At 35.0% G+C, this 12,647-nt stretch overlaps 1 protein-coding gene across 1 annotated transcript; it reads left to right on the top strand.

Moving 5' to 3' along the window:
- Positions 1-1,918: 1,918 nt before the first annotated feature.
- Positions 1,919-4,730, top strand: LOC106774320 (probable WRKY transcription factor 53). Its single transcript, XM_014661274.2, has 3 exons — positions 1,919-2,713; positions 2,821-2,943; positions 3,777-4,730. Exons 1-3 carry the CDS (start codon positions 2,391-2,393, stop codon positions 4,411-4,413), a joined length of 1,083 nt encoding a protein of 360 aa, XP_014516760.1. The 5' UTR covers positions 1,919-2,390; the 3' UTR covers positions 4,414-4,730.
- The last annotated feature ends 7,917 nt before the right edge of the window (positions 4,731-12,647 follow it).

A 12,647-nucleotide genomic window follows, 5' to 3' on the forward strand; every position in this document is an offset into this window, starting at 1 on the left:
AAACCCATTATCCAAAAAGAAACTTCTTTAAGTGCGATTTTTTTTTTCGTTAAGTGTAAATGCATTGTTGTAAGTTTTCAAATTATAAATTCATTCAAAATATTAAAAAAATAAAATTTGCAATTACCATTTTTTTATTTTGATTTTCTTCATATTAATAGCAGCATTTTGCTTCTTATATATTTGTGTTAGGAAAAGATACTTATATTAATTTCGGATGGTTTTGTCTGAGTGAGTCATGCAGCACAATTTTGACCACTGTATAAGTATCAAATTGTCTATAAAATATTTCTGTAATTTTGTGATATCAACTTGAATTTGTTGGTCAATATGCTCAAATGAATATTGGGTAGAAAATTAGTCACATGAATCATTATTTGCCTGTAACATCCAACTAGTGCTATTCTTTCCTTTTGCAGCTGAATCTTCCAAACTGTGAACTATGTTGTCATTCAATGTTCAGTTTTTTAAATTTTGAGTTCGTTATTTAATTATAGATATATTGCTAAATGATATAACTATGTATAATTAATTATACATTTAAGGACCAAGTTGGAGACTTATTTTTGCGAATAAAGTGTCCTATAATTATTTATATTAAAAAATTAATGTCATTTTCCACTTGTTTTGGTGAGTACTTTTCGAACCTTTTAAATTATTACAGCTTATAACTATACTAAATTTTTGGTACCTATAAAATTATTATAAATATTATGGTAACAACTTTTTTATAATTGATCATTTGTTATTATTTCATTTTTATGCTTGAGTTTATTTTTTAAAAAAAGATATTAACAACTTTTTTATACTTAGATTTATTTTAAAAAAATATTTAAAATAGACCAACTACATAATACCATGTATACATAATAAAAAATATAAAAAAAATTATTAAAAATAATTTTTCTTTTTAAAAAAATATTTGAAACAAATCAATAATAACCTATTACGTTACAAAAAAATTATTAAAAAAACATTCTCCTTATTATAATATTTTACGTAGCAGAGCATAAATCTTTAATATTAAATCTTAAATCATAAAATTTTCCCACCATACATGACACGACTTTCAATGTTTTCTTCTTCAGAGTCACACTATTTATAGATACGTGTAGCACTTTAAAAAAACCTTTTCTTTCAGCCACCAATCCTTAAGAAAAAGCTCTCATTTTTAATTAAAAAAAATTATCTGTACAAAGAAAACCAATTAACATCATTAAATTGTATTATTCTCTTAATATTCTTTAATGTTTTTTCATAAATGAAAAATAGATAAAAATATCATTTTTAGCTAATAATAAAGAGTATATTAGAGATAGTATTTAATATTCCTCAACTAAAAGCCATAAAAGTGGTCTCTATTTAAATACTTCCAAATTAAAAATTATATAAAAATGGGATGAGATTCGTACCAGAAAAGACCACGTCATCACCCACCATCACACTTTTGATGGCTCAACCAATGGAAGTTAATAAAATATGTCACGCCACCACATAACTGTCAAAATCAACGTAAGCAAAATTTTACACGTTTTGCATTTTGCAATGATAATATAAACGAATTTAAATTTCTTAATTTAGTAAACTTTGATTAAAGTCTGATAGTTTCTTCCTCGTTCCTTCAAAATTTTCAATATCTAATAATAATATAATATTTTTCAAGTAATCATTTAGCTTATTCTACGTCTAAATAATTAATCAGTATTAGAATTTCAAATTTTAGAAGCATTAAATTAAAATACAAGAAAAGCATTTGAATATTTTAAAATACAAGATGCAACCAAGAATCTTCTACCCTTCTTCCGCGTTATTGTTCGCTACCACTGGGATGCGTACGTCACCGCGTTTGAGCTTTTTATAATTACCCATCGTAGGGTTCAAGAGATGAGGTCGATGTGGGACATTCTTATTTTTTGAAGTGGTCAATAATTCAATCAGGATATTCATGGATAACTCTTTCGTCACTTTTTTTTCTCCTTCTCCTTATTCTAATTGAAATGATAAAATCATAATCTGAATTTTTGAGGGCTCCACTCTATAGAAAACTTACATTTGTTTGAGCAGTCAAATCTACCTCTTTTTCCTTCTCTTTTCTCACCCTTAAAACCCCCTTTCCTCTCACCTTCTTTGTTAAGAAAGCCTCCTATTTTTCCTATTTGATTCACACTTTCACACTCTCTATGACCAATCCCTTATATCTCCCTCCACTCAGCACAACATAACTCGCCACTTCACCAATAATTTTTCACTCCAATTTCCCACTTTTGTAACTTTTCTGAATGATTGCTCCATTTGGCATCCTTTTTGGATATAACTTCCTTCCCCTACAACTTTTCTTTCAGAGTTTCTCTGCAAAACTTTAGTTTCTTGCTATTGGTTCTTCTCAACAAATGGAAGAGAGTGCGAAGTGTGAGCAAGTTAGTGTCATTGATGAGTTGCTGCTAGGGAAGGAGCTAACAAAGAAGCTTTGTGAACAACTATTCTCGTCTTCCTCTTCCTCATCATCCTCCTCCTCCTCATCTTGTGACACAAATGAGGTCTTGATTGAGAAAATAATCTCCACCATGGAGAAGGCACTTGCCAAGGTGAATTGTATGGCTAATGTAGGAGAAAGTAAGGCCATGATGGATTCCCATTGCTCTTTCACAAATGGTAGTCCCAAAAGTGAGGTCATGGAGCCTGAGGTTGAGCACAAACATGTCTCTAAGAAAAGGTAATGTCAAAAGTGCTTTTTGAAAATTATTGTTTCTTTTGGAGATGGGGTGAAAAGGTTCATGGTCTGATTTCAAAAGGGGTGTTCTTTGAATCTGTGGAATGCAGAAAGACCATGCCAAGGCGGAGAGAGCAAGTGGAGGTGTGCTTGGGAACGGAAGGAAATAAGGAAGATGGCTATAGCTGGAGAAAGTATGGGCAGAAGGACATTCTTGGAGCAAAGTTTCCAAGGTAAAAATTTGTTTTTTTTTTTTTTCTTCAAACATGCATAATTGAAGTGTTATTTTTTACCATAGTGAAAATTTGCATAATTTGTAATTTGTAATTTGAATGACATGTTTATTTAGAGAAAGGTCACCTGTTTAACCTTTTGATATTACTATTATTTTGGTAGGTACCCTCTAACCAAAAGAACAAATATCATTGGCCAGTTAGCCAATGAAGTCTAAAGAGGAAATAAAAAACCAAATTTTAGCACGCTTAGGCTCTTGTTCCCTCTTTCTAAAGTGTTCACTTTACAGCCACATAATGAGTAGGACAAAGTGATTTTAAAAAGACAATAAAAACTTACCCAAAGGACAATATTAGCTAGATTGAATTCACTACAATAGCAGCTTTTTAATAAATGCAGTCTTTTGGGGCCGAGGCTTCACCATGTGTGGTGCAAGAAACTGTTGATCCAGTCATACATTAGAAAAATCTGACAATCTTATCAAGTTGCCGAGCTTCTAGTTTTATTATGGTCTTAAAAACTTGGCAGGTTATGTACTTTTTTTTTAAGTATTAAAAACAATACTCATATTCAAGCCGAATTCACAACTGTACAAATAGGAGGCAGATAAAAAATATGTCCTGAACACCCTTTTTTGATATAAGCTAAAAGCTTAATGCTTTTACCAAAAGGACCACAAAACCAGTTCAAAATTGTTAGTTTTGATGTGCCCTGTATCATCAGCATGCAAAAAAGTGCACTGTCTTGTTAATTCTTCCATTTACTGAAGTGTTTTTTACAAAGCGATCCATGTTCATGATTTTTTCTGACATAACAGTGGTTTTTGTTGCAGGGGATATTACAGATGCACATATAGAAACATACAAGGATGTCTGGCCACTAAGCAAGTGCAAAAGTCAGATGAAGATCCAATGATATACGAGATAACATACATAGGAAGACACACATGCACCCAAGCAAGTCACTTGAAAAAGACAGCGGTGCCCCCATCAAAAACCAAGGTGAGAATCGAAGAAAACCAGCACCAAACCAATGAAAAGAATCAACCACAACAAGAGAAAATAGAGCAACCCCCAGAGACTATTTTCTCCTTTGGATCACAAGGTGAAGTTAAAGTAGAGGACTTGGACTTAGAAATTTTCCCATCATTTTGCTTCTCTTCTCCATCAATAGGGTCTGAAAACGATGAAAACAACAACATCTTCCCTTACTCCATGATCGACAACAACTTATTGGAAAGCTTCTCTCCTTCATTCATGTCTACAACAACTTCAGAATCAGACATGTTCTGCAACTGGGAGAGCACTGGACTAGGCCAAAGTGTGCATAACTCCACTTCAGATATCACTGATATAGTTTCCACACCAACTTCAGTCACCTATTCATCAATAATGGACCTTGATATCTTCCTCGATAAGAACGATTTCGACATAGATTTTCCTATGAACACCAGAGAACTTTGCATTTGATCAATATTGTCTCACAAGTTAACTGCATATAGAATTTATATGCAGATTAACAGCGAGCTTTGTAGACCCTGACTACCATCATAACCGAGGGAAGCAAGTCTTTGAAAATCATACAGTGTCCATAAAGAAGACAGTAAAATTTCCCTCTCATGCTGGTCAAGAAGAATTTTCGTGTATCTAGACTGCAATGTGAAAATAGTTTGCAGGTTGTAGCTGTAGTCTTTTGTTGTTTCTCTCTTCAGTGGTAGCATGATCAAGTATCTTCTTCTGGTTCATACAGCCAAAAATTGTTAAATAAATGAATTTTTACCTCCATACATCTGCTCTACAAAATTATGATCAGCATTTTTCACTATATCAAGGCTAACCAATGGACTATTTCACCTACCAAAAGACAGAATTATGACCAAATGCTCTAATAGTTACTGACAGATTTTTAGATATTTCCTAGATTAAGCATGCTTCGAGGAAAAACAGCTGCATATGTCCCCTCGTGAGGATTGGGACCACAAGCATCATTCATGAAGTTACAACCCTCGTCTTATATAACTCTAAAAGGCTAAAGGGAATCATAATTCCTCAGAAGGAAACAAATACATTAGGATAAATGGAATTTATATGCGTCTGAAAATAAAATCTTTATCAGTAGTATGAATAAAAAGGAGTTGTGGATTGTCTTCATTAGCAACCAACCATGCTTCTCTAAATCCTATATAACATGGTGAATAAACATTATCTCTATTCTCACATTGGCGTGTCACAGGGACAACCCAAATAAAAGTGATGAAAATTACGAAAACAACATGATAATAACCTTGACCACATCAAAAAGAAAATCAATTTGACTCAAGTCACACCAGCTAGCTACTTTGGTACATGATTTTGTCTCTTTGACTAGGAATGAAAGAACTATTGCAAATCTCTATTATATTTATCATACACGATTATTCACATGTTAATTCAGGATATGATAGTTCATTGGTGAAAGTCGCAGAATAAAAGATAACTCTTTTTACCTGAACTGCTTGGTCATTTTCAAAGATCAATGTTAAAGTAATGATGGTCAACAAAGGAGTTGCATAAACCATTGTCAAAACCGTTTACTTTCTTTCTTTTTTTCTGAACCATTTTATTAAAAAAAGTGGTAATGTTTCTGGTTTTTTCTAATTTTCAATCTCATTCCTATGGTTTTTCATTTCAAACTAGTACAATAGTGCAACAAGAATGATGCGCGATGATTACATATGTTGTATGTTATCAGTTCAACGGATGATAAAATGATTAACGAAGATACTCAATTAAGTCTATATTTTTGTCATTGATTAATTGCTTAATTTGATTAACATATACCCAAAAATGCTCATATTTTATAAGGAAATTCCTTTACATGTCAATAGAGACATGGTCCCTCAAAAGCATACATCTTATAATTGAGTAGAAAAGGAGACTATGAAAATATAACAAAAATACCAGGTAAAGCGCAGTATATAGGTTTTGAGTTTCTAGACTTTGCATTGAAAATAAAATTTTGATGATTTTGTTTTTTTATTTGACATAAATTAGGGTGTTTGATTATTATTTTATGAAATTAAAGGAGTGATGACATTTTAAATTGATATTGAACTTTGTGGATGATTTTATGTAGAATGTGGATATTACGACGTTGATGATTTTTTAAATTCCTGCTGCAGTCCCACTATGTTCTGTTGCTCTGTTCTTTCAAAGAACAGCTCCAACAGCATGTCAGGGTCCATGCAATGGAAGCAGTAATGGCTTGTTGGGAGATTGAGCAATCCTTACAAAGTTTAACAGGTACTACTATACTCTTTTTAGTGATTGTTACATATTAACATCAAAATAAGGGTTGGTTACATGACAAGTTGGAATAACTTCATTCTAGTACGCTCGACTATGTTCAGGCTATCAATGAACCAACCTGTAAGTTGGGTCACCTTTTCAAGTAACCCATTTCTGGAAATTGTTTGATAGGTCAAGGCTTTTCAATTTATGATGATTAAGCTGTTGACATTGTATCTTAAATCGAAATCTCTTTGATAAACTGTTCGGACTTCAATTCTCTCTTTATTGGATTATTAGTGGTTATGCATGTTGGAGATACGAATCTGAACCATTTGATTATTCTCTTAACAACGCAAACTTTTATACGTTTTAAGCCTTGGTTTTTATTGAAAGTTATGATAATTATATCAATTGACTCTTATTTTATTTGTATTGGACAAGTCTCATAATGATTACTTTAGCTGATTGTTTTGTTTAAAATAATATTGTCATCAATATAGTGGTCTGTGATTTGGTGTTAATTTCAGTTTTCCTTTTCTTTTTCAAGAGGAGGTGTCTCATCTTTTATTTATTTATAGGTTACTTATTCTAGCTCCACCCAGTCACCTTCCTACTCTTTTTCCTTCACGAATACTGATTTGACTGATATTTGGACTATGGAATAGACTACATCAATGAAAGAACCTGACTAACTAGCAGAAGTGACTGTATTTATTTCCTTCAGATTTATTTATCAGTTCACTTCGTGAAGCACGAAAATATTTTACACTACCACGTGTTACATTCTGGGTGGTCCACATATTTTAAAAAATAAAATGATAAAACATGGATTCAATGTGTAGTGACAGACCTAGTATCAATGTACAAATAAGTGTGTAATTTAGGCTAATTTTTAGCACAAGAAGGTATCAATGTAAAAATAACGCAGATTAAAAAATGTCCTCCTCGTGCTAAAAGTTAGCCTAAACTACCCACTTATTTGTACATTGATACCTGGTCTATCACTACATATTCAATCCATGTTCTGTCATTTTATTTTTTAAAACATGTGGACCATCCAGAATGTGACACGTGATGGTGTCAAAAATTTTTCACATTCGGACGTCAAAGTATCATTATTCTATCTTTAAAGGTTATGCATTTATCACTTGTGTTACTCATTCTCCCATATAGAATGATACCTTTCTCTTATGTTCTATTTTGTTGTAGAAAATGCATGAATTATTTATTTATGCTATTATGGTGGAATGGTCTTATTCTGCTTGGGCCATTTATATACTTTGAAGAATTTCTAGGCTGAACATTATTGGCTTTTAATGTTGCCTCTTGCTTTTCTTGCCCTTAGAATGCTCTTTGATAACTTGTGTACACGTAGTTTTTTAATTAGGTTTTTTTAATTTGGGAAAAATTGATTTAGGCATTTTTCATTATTCCGACTGCAGCCACCGTCCACTACCATTTTGCCTCTGCCTCCGTCGCCAAATACAGATTGGGCCAAGACTTCATGCCCACGCATGCACCCATTGACAACTGCAATCTACGAGAGCATAGGAACATGAAAGACAAGTACAAAAATTGTTATATTTCTCTGCCAAGTACCAACTCTTGAAATCAACTACATTTCGTTAATTGGAAGGAACAAGAATGCTCTGGTTCACAACTACAGACATGGTTTTTCTAGGCTTGTTGTTCGTTTAACCAAAGAGGAGGTAAATTCAATTGCTCATAGACGTGGTGTGATCTCTGTCTTTCGGGATCTAATTCTGAAGCTCCACACAACCCGTTCTTGGGATTTCCTTAAGGACCAAAGCCCATTACCCAAAACCCACAGCCCAAACAGGGCCTCCAACTCTGCTCCCTCATCAGTCGTCGTCATTGGCAATTTGGGAACCTTCTCTTTCAGCTTCCCCTTCCAAATCCAAACTTCGAAAAATTCGGAACCTTCTCTGCAAACCAAACAGCTAGGGTTCTTCTCTTCACTGAGAGGGAAACGGGGAAAACAGAGTCGAGGGGGGAGCTCCAGATTCGGCGCCAGTGATGACGACAACGACCTCTGTGAACGACGACAACCTCACTGGCAGAACAAGAAGCCGGTGGGAGATGCGATGTCTCCAGCGTGAATGGCATTGACAACGGCCACTCCGACCGACTGAGGGCGAGCGACGGCGAGACCCAAGGTCTAGTGTTGACTGTTTACGCGATGGTGAAGCTGTGATGGAGCGATGAAGGAGAAGATGGTGTCGCGTGCGCTGAGTGATTGCTTCTCGACACCTTTCACTTCGTCGCACTGTTCTCCCCCGCCGCGACCTTCAGTTTCTCCGAACGCGCCATCGAGACGAGCTTCCGACCATTGACGATATTTCGCCTGGAGCCCTTCGAGAAGAAGCAGTACTCGTGGAACAACCAATCGGGGTCCTGACAGATGTTTTGGTTCAAGCTGGAGACTTTGTGCCAGGTTCAGGGACTCTGCGGGGGTTCGGGGTTTACATTGGGGAAGCATCCAACGTCTGTGAGTGTGTGAGTGGGTTTGAGCCTTTGGATAGTCATGGGTGGGGTTCTGCTGACTACTGTCAAGGTTGTCACCGTGTGGACGCTGGGTGTGATGGGGATGATGGGTTTGAAGATCTTGGAGCTGTGAGGCTTGGATTTGAGATTGTGAGTTTGATTCGGGATTGGAAGGTTTTGAGGGGGGTTGTTATTGGGTCGATTGCGGTTTTGGGGTGGTGGTGGAGGCCTCGTATCGGAAACTTTAAACTTGAACACCAATGATTATTTAATTATTGTACCATTTAGTTGCTCGAGTACCATGCTCCAACCTTCTTGTCTAACGATCCACCCAAGAAGATCCTCCAAGGGGGGTTTGGATGATCGTCTTTTTGCAGAACTTCTATCATGAACTCGGTGAGGTGTTGTCCTCGAATGGAACCATGCGACTCAAACTGAAGGTCGATCAAGGTCCAACTTCCTTAAGATCTTTGTCATTGGAGGATTGGTGTGGACGACTACCTGGTAGCTCTAAAAATTACGGTTTTAACCAATGGGCTACTGTTAAGAGTACCAATGCGACCTTCTCAATCTTTTGATAGCTTGTCCCTAAATCCTTCAAAACCCTACTAATGAAATAAATTAGTTTAGGTTAGGGGTCTCCTAGATCAGGTTATGCGGATTGCATCATTTGAGACAATTAAGTATAATCACAACTCCTTTCCTTCGACCAGTCGGGTCATGACGAGTGGACTAGCCAACAAAATTTTTATTTTCGAAAACACAACTTCACACTGCTCATCCCATTTAAGAGGAGAACTCTTCTTTATCATGTTCAAGAAGACTTTATTTTTCAGTTAACTTAGGGATGAACTAAGAGAAGGATGTAATTGCACCTTTTTTAGTTCTGTGAGCTCTTCATTTCTATGATGACAATGCATATTTCTGGATTTGCTTCAATGTTGCATGTAGTGATCATGAAGCCTAGGAATTTACCCCATCCAACATTGAATGAGTATTTGTTGAGGTTCAGCCAAATGTTGTAACATTTGATTTGATCAAAGACTTCCTTCAAGTCCTTGGTATGCTCTCTGACCGAATGAGATCTCACCACCATATCGTCAATATAAATGTCCTTCCATCGCCCGATTTAATGGTGAAAGATCTTGTCCATCAAACATTAATATGTTGTCCTAGCATTCTTTAGACAAACGACATGACATCATAACAAAAGTTAGCATGCTTCTTGATGAAGGTCATTTTTGTCCTGATCTAGATGATACATAAGTATTTATTGTACCCAGAGAACACATCCATGGTGAAGGCTAAACAACATCTCTATTGTGTCACCAGGTGGACTTCTTTAAACACGTTTAGCTTGTAGGTCATCACTATTGGATGGACGCTCGACATGTCAATTGTCATCCACGCGAATTGTTTACTATTAGCCTTTAGCACCTTGGCTAGCACCCGTACGGTGTGGAGTGCTTCGTGGAGGAGCCTTATAGCACAATGTGGAAAGCTTCACAAAAAGATCCTCGGGGTGGGTTTTACAGTACAATGCAATATGATGCAGACTGTGATGTTGGCCACGCAGAGGATCTTGTTCTATCATTTACCTTTATTCCTTGTTGATTTATGGAAAATGTTGCATTGTGGCATGTGATGATTCATAGAGGGGTGAATACCTGGAGTAAAAACAATTAAGAATCCAATATTAAAGGATAGATGAGGACATAAATATCCACTCATCAATGAGTGATTTTGAATGTTGTCTTCATCACTTTCAAGTGTGAGAAAGAACTGCTCTTTCTATTTTGACATAAAAACCTTAACTTTGTGTTTGATGTTTGAATCAAAGAATTTTTCAAAGGTTTTGATGATCCTACTTTAAGAAAAGACACTTAGATGGATGTTTTGTTGATTATATGATAAAAACGAGTTGTTACATGATGAATTTTGTAATAGGGAATAATTTGGTGGCTAAAATTTCAAATTAATAGAGAAAATGCAGTTGTATGTGAAATTCCGAGTTTGCATGATTGATTCATTTTTAAATAGAGGAACTAAAATTCTAGTTGATTATTGATACATAATGACACCAAAAAGAAAAGTTGTCATGATATACCTACTGTAAGGAAGTAAAAAATTTGTAAGAGTTTAGAAACCACCTCTCTTGATACCACAAGAGATGAACCTACACCTCCTTTGAATCTTCACAAAGGATGAGACACCTCATCCGAATACTTCACGAAGGATGAAACATGTCCTCCGAATACTTCACGAAGGATGATCATCTTTACACACCTCCTTAGACGCACCAAGGATGAACCAGTTATTCCTCCGTCACCGTAGTAGCAATGTACCAGCACCACAAACAAGAGTTTCCTTAGCTGATTAAGTGCACATAATTCTCAAAGAGTTCTGAGTATTTTAGCGCAAGGGAAGAGATGTTTTTAATAGAAATAATGAGCCAATTTATAGACTCAAGCCAATACTCTTCCATTCTTCGAAACTAGCCATTTAACACATTTAATCGATTAATATTAGTGTTAATCGATTAAAATGAGTACAACGACTAGTTTTCAAAAACCAGAAAACTCCAACGGCTAGTTTTTAATCGATTATTCTAAGGATTAATCGATTAACTAATCGATTAAAAAAGGTATTAATCGATTATTCCCTTGCCAGTTGAGTTTTCAGCACCTGTAACGTTTTAATCGATTATAATTGGGTTTAATCGATTAAGACAATGCGTTTTTTATTCTGAATAGCAAATATAAAGTATGAAGGTACAAGAATCAAAACCTACTACAAATCTAAGTCCTAAACATTAAAATACAATTATTACAAAAGCTTTTCATAACAAAAATAAGTCTTCAAAGAATCTTCATGAATCTTGATATATCTTGACTTGATTTGGACATCACCAAAACTTCACCTTCATCATTTTGCTAACATTATATTCCACCATTTGTACATACCCTATTCCATCAGCAACAAGAGACAATTACTTCAATTATGTCTAGGATTAGCTATATACAATAACAATTGGGAGCTTCACATAGGGCTCAGATGGCCATCCATCAAATTCTATAACTTGTTTGAGCAACTCAAAAATAACATGTCAGTCCCCTTCATCACATGGGGCTCAGATGACCATCCATCAAATTCTATATGACTTGTTTGAGCAGATTAAAAATAATATGTCAGTCCACTACATCACCCTAGAACAATTCACATTATTTGTGTCATGACCTGGAGACATCCTTTTCTTTTCAAGGGAGGCTAGTGGGGTTGTTGCAGCATAAAAGGAGCATCTTGCAACCCACAATGATGCAACAGACAACAAAAGAAGGATCTGAACCTCAAAAGAAAGGAAAAGATGAACCAACAGAAGAAGAGCTAGTGGAAGTAGAAGACACAAAAATGAAGGAAGCACGAATAGGAATTGGAGGGGGAGATGCCTAAGCACACTTATTTAAGAACTAAGGATGACATCAAGATTAGAGTTGTCAAAAGTAAACTTAGAAAGAGTTTTCATCAAATACTTTATTCTTTTTATCTATTTTGGCAATTCTCACAACTAGGTGCACTTTTCTTATATTCACATACTTGGTTTTTATGAACATTTTCTAGAATTTCTAAGTTAGTTTTCAAATTTTCATTTTCATTCTCTAATTATTTTAATATATTCTTCATCAATCTGTTTTCTCATTTATACCTATTATTTGAATATTGCAATTTTCTAACTTCCTCATGTTTTTGAAATGTATCAAACAGATGATAATAATTATTTTCGTCATGATTAGAGTCAAAGTTGGTTACACTGCTTTTAGAGGATCTTAAGTTAGCCCTTAAACATAAATTTGTTTTTTCCTCAAGTCTCTCACTAGATTCTTGGGATGTATTGGAGGCATTGTCTTCCTAAATGATGTACGCCTTCCTTT

The sequence above is a fragment of the Vigna radiata genome, chromosome 9, assembly GCF_000741045.1.
Source record: "Vigna radiata var. radiata cultivar VC1973A chromosome 9, Vradiata_ver6, whole genome shotgun sequence".
Taxonomy (NCBI): Eukaryota; Viridiplantae; Streptophyta; class Magnoliopsida; order Fabales; family Fabaceae; genus Vigna; species Vigna radiata.

Coding starts and splice junctions, on each gene's coding strand:
- LOC106774320 (XM_014661274.2), top strand. CDS start 2,391: ATGGAAGAGAGTGCGAAGTGTGAGCAAGTTAGTGTCATTGATGAGTTG. Junction 2,714..2,820: donor AAACATGTCTCTAAGAAAAG/GTAATGTCAAAA, acceptor TGTGGAATGCAG/AAAGACCATGCCAAGGCGGA. Junction 2,944..3,776: donor CTTGGAGCAAAGTTTCCAAG/GTAAAAATTTGT, acceptor TTTTTGTTGCAG/GGGATATTACAGATGCACAT.